General features: G+C 42.2%; 1 protein-coding gene across 1 annotated transcript in view; it reads left to right on the top strand.

The window, feature by feature from the left end:
• Nucleotides 1-9,979, top strand: part of ACYP2 (acylphosphatase 2) — a 159,477-nt gene extending 149,498 nt beyond the window's left edge. The window contains exon 4 of the mRNA XM_075064373.1: nt 9,401-9,979. Coding sequence (XP_074920474.1) covers nt 9,401-9,515 — 115 coding nt within the window. The 3' untranslated portion in view covers nt 9,516-9,979. The remainder of the gene's footprint in view (nt 1-9,400) is intronic.
• The last annotated feature ends 7,340 nt before the right edge of the window (nt 9,980-17,319 follow it).

Genomic DNA, 17,319 nt, shown 5'->3' with positions numbered 1-17,319 from the left:
CTCCCCCCAACTCCCATGGCTAGAAGCAGCTTTTTCCTTCCTACCCGCACAGTGTCAAAAGGCAGCTAACACCTCCAGGAGATGGGGGGTGGGGTGAAGAGGATGCTAAGTTCCTGCCTGGGGGGCTCTGTTGAGCCCACAGGGTCAGGGCGCAAACAGGCTGGGAATCATTTCCCCACCACCACTCCAGAGCTTAGCTGAGGGGAGGAGAGGCTTCCCCCTGCCAGCGCTGTGCAGGGCTTTGGCACATGCAGGGCTCAGCTCCTCCTGGCCAGCGTCCCAGGCCAGAGGGTCTTGAGCTTTCCTGGGTCGCCGGCCCAGCCAGAGGCAGTGGGGGAAGGAAGGAGCCTGCCAGCCAGGCTGTTGATGAGCTGAATGCTTCAACCAGGGGCTGGTTCTCTGCACAGCCCTGGGAGTGGGATGCGTCCCACCAGGGGGATATGGAGGAACAGTGGGACGGAGGGGCAAAGCAGAGAGAGGACAGCAAGAGGGGGAGCCTGTAAAGGGCCAGTGAGTGGGCTTGCAGTGTGCAGCCAGTGCTGGCTGGAAATGAAATGGGGGACGGGGCCTTGCTGACCAAGGGCTGGCATGCAGCAGGGGTTGTGCTGATGGACCAGCAGGGGGAGCAGCTGGCTTCGCGTGCTGCACCTTCGCCCCACCATCAGCCTTGCACACCCACCCCCCTCATTGGCCATTGGACCCCACACACACACACTCACCGCTGGTGAGTAGGTGCCTGGCAAGCAGGAATCCGTCCAGCAGCAGGAACCGCCAGTACTGATGGGGGGCGGAGACAAATACTGTACAGGACAATTTACCTGTTTTTAAGAAAAAGTCAGGATACTTGCAGAAGGGCTTAAATATGGGACTGTCCCTTTAAAAATGGGACATCTGGTCACTCTACATTCCACAAACTTTTAAATTAGTACTTAGGTGGCTTAGGATTCTCTCCACAACCTCAGGATGAAAATGAGCTGGGCTCTTTTTAATAGTCAATGATTAAATACTGTAAAAATCAGTCTGGATATGGAAATGCCTCCATGCTTGTTTCATCATGGGACAAATGCACTATGTATATATCTGAAATTTGATCTGTCCACAACCTCTTCCACATTTGAAAGATTCATTTTCTTTTTAATTGTAAGTGACCATAAGATTCCTGAAAGATGCTAGGCTGCAAGGCCTGGAGAAGCCCTGTGTCCCTGAAGCAAGTACAACACATGCGGCTGAAATTTAAGTGTTCCTTCCTGCAGTGTTCATTGATCACTCAGCGTTTAAAGCGCTTGCAAGAAATTTGCTTTATTCTATGTCTGGTTCCAATTGGCTGGGCATGACAGTAAGAGGTTCATAGCATGCTGCCCAGACTCTGTGTCTGGGATACACAGCCCTTATAGACAGTCCCCAATATCACAGCTCCTACCACTCCATAAGCATGTTTCAACCCATTTCCAGAAGGGCCACCTAAAGGCATAAGAGGGAAGTTCGACCTCCATGCTGTATGCCTCTGAGTCCACCAGTTGTGTTCTTTTATTATGTAGACACCACCAACTCCTCTCGCATGGGCCATGGATGAGCCATCAGTCCTTACTGATCTAACCTGGACTTGAACCAGAGATCTAGAGATAAAAGGCTACATAAGCCATTGCCATACCCTGGAGATATTGCCTTTTGGATCAGTGTTCTAGTACAAACTGAGTTCTAAAGACACTCTAATAACATACATCAATTCCATTATCTTATTGCAAATCATGATTTTGTGCATTAACCACATGCCAGGGCAGATGTCTAAAGTTTCACTCCATTGCTATCTTGAAAAGTTTTGTATTGTCTGCAAACTTTGTGCCTTCTCTATTCATCATAACATAAGAACAGCCATACTGGGTCAGACCAAAGGTCCATCTAGCCCAGTATTGTGTCTTCTGACAGTGGCCAAGGCCTGGTGCCCCAGAGGGAATGAAGGGACCAGGTGATCCTCAAGTGATCCATCCCCTATTGCCCATTCCCAGATTCTGGCAAACAGAGGCTAGGGACACAATCCCTGCCCATCCTGGCTATTAGCCATTGATGGACTTATCCTCCTTGAATTTATCTAGTTCTTTTTTGTACCCAGTTATAGTCTTGGCCTTCACAACATGGAGTTCCACAGGTTGACACGGAGTTCCACAGGATGACTGTACATTGTGAGAAGAAATACTTCCTTTTGTTTTGTTTTAAACCTTACAAATTACAGTTAGTAGTTCTGCAATTTCACATTTGAGTTCCTTCAGAACTCTTGGGTAGATACCATCAGGTCTTGGTAACTTATTACTGTTTAGTTTATCAATTTGTTCCAAAATCTCCTCTAATGACACCTCAATCTGGGACAGTTCCTCAGATTTGTCACCTAAACCTCGCTCCGGTTTGGAAATCTCCCTCACATCCTCAGCCGTGAAGACCAATGCAAAGAATTCATTTAGTTTCTCTGCAATGACCTTATTATCCTTGAGTGCTTCCATGAGCAGTGGGTGTCATAAACTGGGGGAGGCTGTGCCTCTCCAAACAGCCAGATATGGCCCGTCCATGCTCTGCCCCCATGTGCCCGCCCATCCTGCTTCCACTCGGCGTAGCTCCAGTCTCCCGGGTGGCCTGAGCTTGTGCCGCTCCGCCCATCCTCCCTGCAGTCCAGGGCTGGGGAGACTGAGGCTATGCTGCGTGCTCTGGAGTTGCGGGGGAAGAGGCTGAGGGGTGCTCTGGAGCTGGGGGCACTAGCCTGGGGCAGGGGCTGGCTGCTGTGGTGGGGGGACCTCTGGGCTCAGGTGGGGGCATGGAAGGGACAGGGTCTCTGGACGAAGGGCTGGGGCTGGGAGCTAACCTCCCCCAGCCAGTGATGCACGCACTGCCCATGAGTGCTCCTTTACTATCTCAATCATCCAGGGACCCCACTGGTTGTTTAGCAGGCTTCCTGCTTCTGGTGTACTTAAAAAAAAATTGCTATTATTTTTTGAGTCTTTGGCTAGCTGTTCTTCAAATTCTTTTTGGCCTTTCTCGTTATATTTTTGCACTTCACTTGCCAGAGTTTATGCTCCTTTCTATTTTCCTCACTAGGATTTAACTTCCATCCTCTTTTCCAGATCACTAATAAATATGTTGAACAGCATAGGCCCCAATACAGAACCCCACTGTTCTCCTGTCTCTATTGTGAAAACTCACCATTTATTCCTAACCTTTGTTTCAACCAATTACTGATCCATGAGAGGACCTTCCCTCTTATCCCATGGCTACTTAGTTTCCTTAAGAGTCTGTGGTGATGGACCTTATCAAAGGCTTTCTGAAAATCCAAGTACCAGTCAATACAGTGATCACTGTTACTCACACGTTTGTTGACTCCCTCAAAGAATCTGAATAGGTTAATGAGGTATTATTTCTCATGATAAAAGCTGTGTTGAGTCTTCCCCATCAAATCATGATTATCTATATTTCTGATAATTCTGTTCTTTACTACAATTTCAACCAATGTCTCCAGTACTGAAGTTAGTCTCATTTTTAAAATTACATTAACTACCTTCCAGTCATCTGGTTCAGAGACTGATTTCAGTGATGGTAATATGTAACCTAATAGTAATTCTGCAATTTTATATTTGAGTTCCTTCAGAACTCTTGGGTGAATACCATCGGGTCCTTGTGACTTATTACTGCTCAGTTTATCAATTTATTCTAAAACCTCTTCTAAGGACATCAGTTTGGGACATAATGCGTGGTATTTGTACATAAATTTCACAATGATACTAATAACCAGTGTGACACTGGCTTTCATTTGAGGCCTCATATGACATTCTTTGGTGAACCAGAGAGTACATAACACAATCTGGATATTCCTGTAACCTCCTTGACAATGGTCATTAAGAGGTTTTTGGGTCACAATGTTCATAACTGGTGATCTTACTGGAATCCACATTGATGACCACATGATCACTGGCTATGTAGCAGTATTCCTTGGTAAACACATTTTAATTCATTGGTCCTCCATCCTACAACATATGATGTGTCCATATCAAGAAAGTTAAAGCTAAAACCAAAGCAGGGTTGATGGAGATGGTTAGCAGGTTTAGCTATGAACAACCTCGTTGTGAATCTTGTCCTGTCACTTAATATGGAGCAGCTGACAAAGACGATGAGAATTGTAAACACCAAGTGGCCACTCCTCAGCCTTCCTCAGCATTCCTGTTTCACTGCCCTACAATAAAGGTGATGTAACCATGGCTCACAGGACTGCAGCTTCAAAGCAAGCTTGATGTTATAACGTGCCACAAAGGCCACCAAAGGGCCTAAAGCCTGACAGCAACTGCTGCTACACAAGTGTCCACATCTTTAAAGCATCCTCCAACACTCATCTGTGATGCTGCCATAGTATTTGACAGTTGCCATCTGCTCACTATTCCATCTGGATAGGTTAATACTGAGCTGGTTGTAATCTGGAGCTGGAGACTGTGAAAGTAATGACCAGAGACTTAGTTTTATCTGCATTAATAACCAGACTCATGCACGCTGCTTCTTGCCCAGTCAGACTGGCCATGAACTCCAGCAATTCACCAAACTAGCCAATATACATGTTATCATTTCTCTTTCCATTTTTAAAGTCCCTTTGAAAATATCCCCCCCCATCTTATTCTATTATTCTTATTACACATTTGCATTACTGTGGGTCTTTCTACAAAGCACTTTGATACTAGTCAAAAGTGTTTTACAAATGAATACATGATATTATAGTTACATATAAAGGGTTTGAAGGAGGTCTTAAAAAAATCAAAGATTCTGTACACTTCAGATGTCTGACAATTGTAGGGATTCCCAGGGTCTGCTCCCTAGATTATGGTGAATTTTAATTAAAGATAGGTGTCTTGGCAAAGGGCTGAAAGAACAAACAGTTATTTTGTAAAAAATAACAAAAGATACCATTGGATTTTGAAATGAAGCATAGCAGATAGGAAGGTCCTACAGAGTCCTCCTCTGGGCACCAAAACCTATGCGTTACAAGCACTGGTTCAAAGTAAATTTTTCAAGGCTTATGCAGGATGGCAGTGTAAACACGTTGTGACCACACTGGAGTCACACAACTAACAACCCACATAGCTCCTTGGGAACAATCTCTTTTGGGTCTAAATGTGTGTAAACATTTAGTAAAAATTGGATATTAATTTGATCTACGATAAACAGTTATAGACCAAATCAAGGCTTTTGCCCTCACAGCCAGTTCCTTCTGAGCACACATTCTCCTCCCTAGTTCTGTGTGGTATTTTGTAAGGGATCTTTCTCTTTCCACTTAGCCCCGCTTGAGCCTTCCTATAAGGGCGCTTCTCTCTTGGATGCATGCTTCACTAACCCACCAAGTGCATTCGTACAGCTCCTACAGTTATATCCCAAAACACTTGAGGTCTAGGCACATAGTTGCTTTCATAACTAAACTTTAGAAATAGAGATTCCTAACTAACCAGGAGTCTGTAAACTTGCCCTCAAGGATAACGTTTATTTGTCCAGATCCGGGCCATTAATACAAGCATTGATTTAACCATTTTGGTGGCAACACTGAAGTGTTTCTACAGCTGTAATATAAGTAATGGAAAATTCATTTCTTGCTCCATACAGCCAGCAATGGTCTCTGAGGCACTTTCAGTTATTACATTGGATTGTCAGAAATTCAACATAAAAAGATCTCCTATCAGCACTTTTCCCAGGTTCTTGATAGGGCTATAATAAAACGTGGCCTATGTCCCAGGTGTATTTCATGTGTTGGTTCAAGGTCTAAAGCCTCCATGGATTTGTGGTTCTCATGGTGGAGATATCAAGATAAGTCTCAGTGCAAGAATATTTTATTTGTGTAATGCTGAGTGTAACTTTCAGTAAAACTAATCAACAATTTAATTGCTTTAACTGTTCAAAATTCATATCGAATTGAATAAAATCTTATATTTTAACTGCATTGTTAAGTGAACAATTACTTAATTAAGACAGTCTTAGTCATGGATAAAAATGTATGTAAGATGCATTGCTCTTTAGAAGCAGTACACAGAAAATGAATTCTACTTTGCTATTGCATTTGCTTTAGTGCGTTCTGTTATAGATTCATAGATTCATAGACTCTAGGACTGGAACGGACCTCGAGAGGTCATCGAGTCCAGTCCCCTGCCCTCATGGCAGGACCAAATACTGTCTAGACCATCCCTGATAGACATTTATCTAACCTATTCTTAAATATCTCCAGAGATGGAGATTCCACAACTCCTAGTGCAATTTATTCCAGTGTTAACTACCCTGACAGTTAAGAACTTTTCCTAATGTCCAACCTAAATCTCCCTTGCTGCAGTTTAAGCCCATTGCTTCTTGTTCATCATTAGAGGCTAAGGTGGACAAGTTTCTCCCTCCTCCTGATGAACCCTTTTAGATACCTGAAAACTGCTATCATGTCCCCTCTCAGTCTTCTCTTTTCAAACTAAATAAACCCAATTCTTCAGCCTCCTTCATAGGTCATGTTCTCAAGACCTTTAATCATATCTGTTGGCTCTTCTCTGGACCCTCTCCAATTTCTCCACATCTTTCTTGAAATACGATGCCCAGAACTGGACACAATACTCCAGTTGAGGCCTAACCAGCGCAGAGTAGAGTGAAGAATGACTTCTCGTGTCTTGTTTACAACACACCGTTGATCTAGAATCTTGAGAAATAATTTGATCCTTAAGTACATTTTTGTAGAGCCATTCTAGCAGTAAAACCCAAAGTGATTATTAAATCTCACATTAGTTATTTGCATTATTTTCATGTCTGTAAGTTCCTAAAAAACAGTCAATCATCTATCTTTATATCTTGTCAGTGTGCACACAAGATGTACTGTACTTTGTGGAGCAGAGGTATTCATTTTTAGACAAAAAGCACAATACTATACAATGTGTGGCCTGAAGCTCTGGCTAAAGTCAGCTTACACTTTACAGCAGTTTGCTGTAACAGGTCCTGTGACAGGTTTCTGCCCCTCCATCTCCGGGGTGCTATCTGGAACTGGGGTACCACCGAGCCCTGTGACCCACCAGCCTGGGCTCCCTCTCACCAGGGCCGGCTCCAGGCACCAGCTTAGCAAGCCGGTGCTTAGGGCGGCCACTCCGGAGTGGGGTGGCATGTTCAGGTATTCGGCGGCAATTGGGCAGAGGGTCTCTCACTCCCGCTCAGAGCGAAGGACCTCCCGCTGAATTGCCGCAGATCACGATCCTGGCTTTTTTTTTTTCTGGCTGCTTGGGGCGGCAAAACCCCTGGAGCAAAACCCCTGCCTCTCACACAGTATTGCTGACCAACAATAGAGAGGCTACAGCCAAGATAACCCAGGTACGCAGCCCCCCACTGGAGTATAAACCCAAATTATCCCATTTTGCATTGCGCAGGAAACTGCACAGTATGAGCTCATAGAGTTCATCTCTCCCTCAGTGTGGAGATGAAATGCAACAGGCCCCCAAGCTAAGATTCCCAAGCACTTCACTCCAAATTTACTGGTTTAGATTAAAGCATAAAATAAGTTTATTAATTCCAAGAAGATAGATTTTAAGTGGTTATAAGTGATATCAAACAGCTCAAAGCAGATTACTTAGCAAATAAACAAAAAACGCAAACTAAACATAACATACTAGATAGATTGGAGGTGAATTAGCAATTTCTCACCCTGACTGCTGGGGTACAAGCAGACTTGTAGATTCTTAAGGGACAAGCTGCACTTGCTTTACAGCTTAGAATCCCCAGATTTTTCATATGCAAGCTAGAAATCTCTTTAGTCTGGGTCCAGCACTTCCCCCAGTTCAGTCTTTATTCCTCAGGTGTTTCCAGGAGTCTTCTTGTGTGGGGAGTAAATAGCAGCAGATGATGTCACTCCCTGCCTTACATAGCTTTAGCATATGCCAGGAATCCTTTGTCCCAAACTCAGTTTGTGAAAAAATATTGACACCCCAAAATGAAGTCCAGAGTCATGTGGCCTGGTCACATGACCCTGTGGAGTCATAGCAGCCATTACTTACAGGCTGTCGGGAGTACTCTCAGGAAGGCTTACCAGGTGGGGAATAAGCTTTTCCTAAGGCCTATTGTTTTCCCTAATGGCTCATTACCCTGAATACACCATTCCCAACCAGCTAGCTAGACTGAAAACATCTTGCCTAGTGAGCATTACCCAAGTGTAACTACATTTGAAATACAGATACATAGTCAATATTCATAACTACAGATAGAAAAAAGATACATGCATACAAATAGGATAAAAATATTCAGCGAATAACAACATTTTCAATGACATCTCATGTGACCTGTCGTGCATAAAATGCATCATAATTATGCTATAATCATATTATAAGAATATCATTATGAAGAATATGGGGTGGAGTGTCACAGGTGTGTGATAGCAAGGTTAAAAAAATAAACAAACCAACCAATAAAAATACTTTAACATATTTTATTCTCTCAAATAAATAAGAGAAATTAAACCCTTAGGAAATTTAAGTGTTGATAAATCATTGCAGATCCGTTTACCGTGAGTGATGCTGAGGATGATAAGTTAGAAAACTCTTCTGCACCGTATTTGTACAGTGCATTGTGAAAATAGCAAATTGGAAAGGTTTGTTAATTCTTATCTGGAACAAAGTATTAACTAAAGGCCAGATTCTGCCACTCTTACTCACACTGAGTAGTGCCTTACTCCAGGAGTAGTGCTATTAATTTCAGTGTCATGTGAAGGAAAAACAATGTGTTTATGTAATTAAAGACTGTTCATTATGCACATGCATGCAAGGGCAGAATTAATGTTGCACAGACAGCCTAAATTCTGGCATTTCCTAACTTTTTAATACTTGACTTTGCAACTCAATAACATTCTCTTAATGTAGTTTGTATGCTGTTTGATTTAAGGTTTCTCTGACCCCCTCAAACATTCCAGGGTATTATAATCCTTTCTTGTTACTGTTTTTTTTAATTGTATATGGTGCTCTGGTGCTTGCAATGAGTACTCTATGAACTTTGTAAACACATACTATTATAATGAATGACATAATTATAGTAGGTAAAACTAAGTACCCGTTTTAATAACGCACCCTTAAGGAGCCTACATCAGCTAAAATTTTGTTCAGAGTCCAGATTTAATTCTATGTAATATTCTACAATATATTTTGAAACACTGACAATTTTATTTACTATTTAAATAATTTTATCTTGCTTGTAAACAGAAAAGGGGAAAAACTGCTGAGGGAGATAACATATTTGGAAACCATTTATCAGGACTAATTTCCTCATTGAAAAGCTGAGCTTCATAAGCCCTTTAAATAGAAAGCATGACAGAAGAGCAAATGTCACACGTACAGTTCATTTTATTCTAACATGCTTTTATTTTTATTTTATTTTTCAGGAAGGCCTGGCTGAGTAAAGTTGGAAGTCCCAGTTCTCGCATAGACCGAACCAACTTTTTTAATGAAAAGGAAATCTCTAAGCTTGATTTCTCAGGATTTAGCACTAGATACTAATGGAGGAAAAAATCTTTAAGCACAAAATTATAATGCTTCAGCTGCATAGTAATTTATGTGTCTCCATAAAATAGCACGACAGCACTTTTTTTGGTGTCTGCTTCATCCTAAAGTATAAAAATGCCCCTTTTACATAATGCGGGACAGTCAGGTACTATATTAGAAATTTCACAATGTAAATCTTTACCAACATTGCCAATTTATATATAATTTACTTAGAAGTATTAAAAAATCAATAAAAACATACAACTGCAAAATCAGCAAATACTAATGCACAGTGAAATTTGTAAGACATGATCATACAGAACCTAGTCTTTGCCTAATAAAATATTTGATTTATATATATTAAAAAATAAACAAATAAAAAACAACTTAAATTTCACTATGACATAATTAAAAATGTTTAAATACTTTAATCTTTAAACAGGATCACAGCAACGTTCAGTAGTTATATGCTATGACTTAAAGTCTTATATGCTATGACTTGTAAAGTTCTCTTGTATTATTTGTAATAATTAGTTAATGCTGTAGCAAATGTTCTAAAATAAATGTGTTTTGCCCTATAAAACGTATCCAGTCAAGTCTGATTAAAAACTTTCCATAATAATGTCTGGGTAGCTCAGGATATGGGATATAGAGATATATAGTCTTTCATAGATCTTTTGTCCAATCCCAGCCAGGATCAATATTGACTAAGTTACTTCCATCTGATTTCTTTATGGTGACCTATATAATATTAGTTGATGGCTTTAGTCTCATAGCTAATGGCCAAGTATTTGCATCACAAAAATCACCACTAACGACGGTTATCACTTAAGACCTGATCCTGCAAAGACTTAGCCAAGTACGTCATATTGAACATCGATAGTCCCACTGAAGTTAATGCTCATATGCTTAAAGTTAAGCACTTGAATAAGTCTTTGTAGGACTGATGCCTAAATCATCTTTTTTGATATTTAAGGCAAAAAGGCCAAGAAATACATTGTTGCACAGACTGAACTCTCCTCAAGCCTAGATATGGTCCTTCTAAATCAGGAGTAAAACATATTGGCAGGCTTTGTGTGGAAATTTACACTCCATCTCCACTGGCTGATCAATACATGTTCTAGAGATATATAGAGTCAGTCCTGATGGCATTGATACACCACCATCCTCAAGCATTAAATTCATTTTTTTATTTAATAACACAGCATGTTTGAGATTGTCTATCATGTGAACCACAAGATATATATAGAACTTTGTATTTCTGCTGACAACTAGATTTATTTTCACTGGGTCTTTTGTACATAAGTCTCTGAAGATTTCATTCTAGTGTTGCAAAAGTTATTTATAGATTATTGTAGTTCAAACTACACACGGCTTTTGTGATTATCCACAAGCACTCTTTGTTGAAATCATCATGAATAATCCTTGTTCCATTCAAACTGTAAATGGCAAAGTCCAAGTGTAATATCAGTTCAACAACTGATACATCCTATGTCTGATGAGTATATCTTGCATTTCCAAGGCCTAAAAGATTTACAACTTCTATGACAATACCTGTTACACTGATACACCACACAGGTCAAAGCATTTTCAGCTGGATTGCTTTATTATTGTGTTGAGCAAAGTTATGGAGAGAAGGGCAGAGAGCAGAAAGGACAGTAGATTCATGTGGAAATGAGCCATAGTTGAAATTAAGATCCTGAGCCTGCAATTGCATCTGTCAAGGCTGATTCCCCATCCTGGTATGCTGAGTGCAGAAGGTGGGGGTCTGTCAGGACTCGAAAAATTAATACTGGCCACTCCAGGTTTGTATTAAACTTCCAAGGTTCCAGCTTTTCCCTGATCTTAGATTAGTAGATGCTACCACCACCCAGGTACAAAACCCCTTTGAGAGCTTAGGAAGGCACACTTGATAATTCCTTCCTGTGGGGGTCCCCTTAAGCCTTTTCACACACACACACACACACACACACCCCAACTCCAGGGAAGAGCTGAGAAGAAAAACAAAGGAAATCAGCTGTTGCCACCAGCTAATTAATCAACATGTGCACAAACCTCTTAGGCCACAAAAATCCAATTCTGTTCTTAAAAAAAAGGTAAATTTTATTTAAAAAAAACAAAAGAAAGAAAATACATCTGGGAACATAGGCTATTGCTAGATTTAAAAAGAACAAATACAAGGATTAAGCATCAAGAATAATTTCTTGAAGTCCAGTTTAAAGGTTAAAGCAAAACAAAAGCACTGGGGTTAGCACAGAAGAGTCCACAAGCCATGAAAAAATAAAAGGAGATAAACCTGAGCGCCACTTCCTGATCTACTTACATATCTGGGGTTTCAAATGAATAGTTTCTAGGTATAATACCGATGATTTTTCATACCTGGCCCCAAGCTTCTTACAGCATAGTTGGAGCCCTGTCTGCCTCCTCCGAGAACAACAACAGACAGACAAAAGGGGAGTCTTGGTTCAATTTCAAAAAGTTCCAGCCTTTCCATTGGCTCTTTTGGCCAGGTGCCCACTCACTTCCTTTTACCTATGGACTTTTTAACCCTTTACAGGTAAAGCAAGTAGAAAACAGCTACTATGAGGGATTTTATAGTTAACTGGCTGGCTGGGTCCATAAAAGGGAGCTACCCCCACCCCTTTCATTTATCACAGCATCCATGTGGTGGGCAGACCTCTGTGCTCATAAAGAGTCCCACTGATTTCAGTGTGGCTCTGTGCCAAAGCAAGGGTCCACCCATATAAGAGGTCCATCAAAGTCAATGCAGCTTTATGTGTCTCAGGAGTCTGCCCACAGACATAGATCCAGTTGCAGGATGTGGGTCTAAGATGGTGATGATAATAATTATGTAACAAAAGAAACCAGCACTTACTACTGCTCAAAAACCAGACAATCAGAGCAAAATATAAAGAGATCTCTAGAATTATGAGACTGAAAGCAACCTTGAGAGGTCATCTAGTCCAGTCCCCTGCGCTCATGGCAGAACTAAGTATTATCTAGACCATTCCTGACAGAGGTTTCTATAACCTCTTAAAAATCTCCAATGATGAAGATTCCACAACCTCCCTAGGCAATTTATTCCAGTGCTTAACCATCCTGACAGGAAGTTTTTCCTAATGTCCAACCTAAGCGTCCCTTGCTGCAATGTAAGCCCATTGCTTCTTGTCCTATCTTCAGAGGTTAATGAGAACAATTTTTCTCCCTCCTCCTTGTAATAACCTTTTATGTACTTGAAAACTGTTATCATGTTCCCTCAGTCCTCTCTTCAGATTAAACAAACCCAATTTTTTCAACCTTTCCTCATAGGTCATGTTTTCTAGACCTTTAATCATTTTTGTTGCTTTTCTCTGGACTTTCTCCAATTTGTCCTCGTCTTTCCTGAAATGTGGTCCCCAGAACTGGACACAATACTTCAGCTGAGGCCTAATCAGCGTGGAGTACAGCGGAAGAATTACTTCTCGTGTCTTGTTTCCAACATTCCTGCTAATACACCCCAGAATGATGTTTACTTTTTTTGCAACAGTGTTACATTGTTGACTCATATTTAGCTTGTGAAACCCTATGACTCCCAGATCCATTTCCGCAGTACTCCTTCCTAGGCAGTCATTTCCCATTTTGTATGCGTGAAACTGATTGTTCCCCTCACAGCTTGGTATTATCTGCAAACTTTGTAAGTGTATTCTCTATGCCATTATCTAAATAATTGCTGAAGATATTGAACAGAACCAGACCCAGAACTGATCCCTGCGGGACCCCACTCATTATGCCCTGCCAGCATGACTGTGAACCATTAATAATGACTCTCTGGGAATGGTTTTCCATCCAATTTTGCATCCAACTGATAGTAGCTCCATGTAGGCTGCATTTCCCTAGTTTGTTTATAAGAAGGTCATGTAAGACAGTGTAGTGAGGTGGCCTGGCTCCCCGCCACCCCAGAGGAGGAAGAGCCCAGCCAGAGGCCGGACTGGGCGGAGCTAAAGAGCTCTGATCCCGCCCTGCAAAGAGTCAGGCGCCGACCTGGAACTATAAAGGCGGGCCCTCAGAGCTCAGTTAAGCCCCAGCAGCCGGAGCGAGCAGACATCTCTCAGGGAGCTCGGGACTGGGAGACTCCTGCGACCCAGGGTAGCCGCCCAGAGTGGCCCAAGCTCTCCCGCACCCGCTACCTGGAGGAGCTGCCGGAGCTCCCCCGCGCCTGCTACCCGGAAGAGCCGCCTGAGCTCCCCCACGCCTGCTACCCAGAGGAGCCACCGGAGCTCCCCTGCACCTGCTACCCGGAAGAGCCGCTGGAGCTCCCCCGCACCTGGTACCCAGAGGAGCCGCCGGAGCTACCCTGGGCCGACTTTCCGGAGGCATTGCCGGGCCTACCGCCCAGCCCCGGGCGGGACGAACCCATGCACCTGGACCCTGCGGAGGACAACCCCAGGATCCAGGTAGGCCCCGAGGGGGAGTCTGGAAGTAACCTGGGGCAGCCGACCCTAGTCTGGCTGCAGCACACCCACAGCCAATGTCAGTGTGTTGTGGCCAGGATCCCCACTGACACAGCAGCAGGCTGCCTGCCGCTGTTAGGGCCCCGGGCTGGGATGCAGAGGAGTGGGCGGGCCTGTGTCCCCCCTGCCACCCCACTCATGGGTGTCAGTCTCCCCCTTGCCCAACACTCAGGCCCAGGAGCCTGGGCCTACCCTACTGAACTGCTTGCTCAGCCCCTGCCTGAGGGTCTGAGCCCTGCACTATTGTTTGTAGCCCCGCCCTGATCTAGGGCCTGGGCTTAAACTACTGAACTACTTGCTCAGCCCCTGCCTGAGGGTCTGAGCCCTGAACTGTTGTTTGTTGCCTGGCCCTGATGCAGGGCCTGGGCTTAATATACTGAACTGGTTGCTCAGCCCCTGCCTGAGGGTCTGAGCCCGGAACTGTCATTTGTTGTGGCGTGTGGTGAGGCTGCCTGGCTCCCCACCACCCCAGAGAAGGGCGAACCCCAACAGCGGATGTCTACAGACAGTATCAAAAGCTTTACTAAAGTCAAGATATACCACATCTACCACTCCCCACTTATTCACAAGGCTTGTTACCCTGTCAAAGAAAACTATCAGGTTGATTTGACACAATTTGTTCTTGAAAAAATCCATGCTGATTGTTACTTATCACCTTATTATCTTCTAGATGTTTGCAAATTGATTGCTTAATTATTTCTTCCATCATCTTTCCAGATAAAGAAGCTAAGCTGACTGGTCTGTATTTTCCTTAGTTGTCCTTATTTCCGTTTTTATAGATTGGCACTATATTTGCCCTTTTCCAGTCTTCTGGAATCTCTCCCATCTTCCATGACTTTTCAAAGATAATCGCTAATGGCTCAGATATCTCTTCAGTCAGCTCCTTGAGTATTCTAGGATGCATTTCATCAGATCCTGGTGACTTGAAGACATCTAACTTATCTAAGTAATTTTTAACTTTTTCTTTCCCTATTTTAGCCTCTGATCTTACTATATTTTCACTGGCATTCACTTTGTTAGACGTCCAATCACCACCAACCTTCTTGGTGAAAACTGAAACAAAAAAGTCATTGAGCACTTCTGCCATTTCCACATTGTCTGTTATTGTCCCCATCCGTCTGTCCCTCACTGAGTATGAGGTCTAGTCCTTCGTCTTCCTCTTGCTTCTAATGTATTTGTAGAATGTTTTCTTGTTACCCTACATGTCTCTAGCTAGTTTGATCTCGTTTTGTGCCTTGGCCTTTCTAATTTTGTCCCTACATACTTGTGTTAGTTGTTTATATACATCCTTTGTAATTTGACTTAGTTTCTACTTTTTGTAGGACCCTTAATTTTTAGATCAATGAAGAGCTCCTGGGTAAGCCAGGGTGATCTCTTGATATATTCCTGTCTTTCCCACACAGTGGGATAGTTTGCTCTTCTGCCCTTAATAATGTCTCTTTGAAAAACTGCCAACTGTCTTCAATTGTTTTTCCCCTTAGACTTGCTTCCCATGGGATCTCACCTACCAACTGCCTGAGTTTGCTGAAGTCTGCCTTCTTTAAATCTATTGTCTTTATTTTACTTTCCCTCCTTTCATTCCTTAGAATCATGAACTCTACCATTTCATGATCACTTTCTGCCTTCCACTTTCAAATTCTCAACCAGTTCCTCTGTATTTGTCAAAATCAAATCTAGAACAGACTCTCCTCTAGTAGCTGTCTCCATCTTCTGAAATAAAAAATTGTCTCCAATACATTCCAAGAAATTGTCGAATAGTCTGTGCCTTGCTGTGTTATTTTCCAACAGATGTCTGAGTAGTTGAAGTCCCCCATCACTACCAAGCCCTGTGTTTGGATGATTTTGTTAGTTGTTTTAAAAAAAAAAAGAATGAGCTGGGTGTAAAGTTAACAAAAGGAGCAGTCTGGAGGGAGTGGGAAAAATCCAGTGGATCCCCCTTGTCCACATGGTTATTGACCCCCTTAAAGAATACTACTAGATTGGTGAGGCATGATTTCCCTTTACAAAAACCATGTTGACTCTTCCCCAACAAATTATGTTCATCTATGCGTCTGACAATTTTGTTCTTTATTATAGTTTCAACCAGTTTACCCAGTACTGAAGTCAGGCTTACTGGCTTATCACCTCTGGAGCCCTTTTTAAAAATTGGCATCACATTAGCTATCCTCCAGTCATATGGTACAGAAGCTGATTTAAATGGTTGGTTACAAACCACAGTTATTAGTTCTGCAGTTTCACGTTTGAGTTCCTTCAGAACTCTTGAGTAGATACCATCTGGTCCTGGTGACTTATTACTGTTTAGTTTATCAATTTGTTCCAAAACCTCCTCTAATGACACCTCAATCTGGGACAGTTCCTCAGATTTGTCACCTAAACCTGGCTCCGGTTTGGGAATCTCCCTCACATCCTCAGCCATGAAGACTTATGCAAAGAATTCATTTAGTTTCTCCACAATGGCCTTTTCATCACTGAGCGCTCCTTTAACATCTCGATCGTCCAGTGGCCCCACTGTTTGTTTAGCAGAATTCCTGCTTCTGATGTACTTAAAAAAATATTTGCTATTACTTTTTCAGTCTTTGGCTAGTGGTTCTTCAACTTCTTTTTAGGCCTTCCTAATTATATTTTTACACTTCATTGCCAGAGTTTATGCTCCTTTCTATTCTCCTCAACAGGATTTAACATGCTCTTTTTAAAAGATGCCTTTTTGTCTCTCACTGCTTTTTTTATTTGTTGTTTAGACAAGGTGGCGCTTTTTTTTTTTAATTTGAGGTATACATTTAAGTTGAACCTCTATTCTGGTATCTAAAAAGTTTCCATATAACTTGCAAGGATTTCACTTTTGGCACTGTACCTTTTAATTTCTATTTAACTAACTTCCTCATATTTGTGCACACTGATAATGACACATATACGGTAGGTAATCACAAACACAAGCATGTGGAACTTTGAAAATCTGGCCCAAGACATCAGAGCTCAGAGTTAACAAACAGATAGGATTCAGTTCTAACATCCATGGGAAAGTCTGCACACAAATGGAGCCTAGTGCTGTTTGGATGCAGGCAGATGAACAGGTTGAAGGTTATATGCAGCAGTTAAACATAAAAAAATGGATGATGTGGAAAAGAGATTGTATAACTTTTTGTTATTACAGGACCCTGAAACGCTTGGAGAAGAGGGCTACCATTTGGTTTTTTAATTGGGTGGTTGACCTTTTCCATGATAGCTACCCAAAGACTGTTAAAATAACTACTGTTCTCTGACTTCTAGTCAGAAATATCTTCCAAAACTGGGCTGTTTAAGATATGAGCCAATAGTTAAAACAGGTGCAG

The sequence above is a fragment of the Chelonoidis abingdonii genome, chromosome 3, assembly GCF_003597395.2.
Source record: "Chelonoidis abingdonii isolate Lonesome George chromosome 3, CheloAbing_2.0, whole genome shotgun sequence".
Taxonomy (NCBI): Eukaryota; Metazoa; Chordata; order Testudines; family Testudinidae; genus Chelonoidis; species Chelonoidis abingdonii.
The sequence above is the reverse complement of the archived record's forward strand: the minus strand, read 5'-3'. Positions and strand labels throughout refer to the sequence as shown.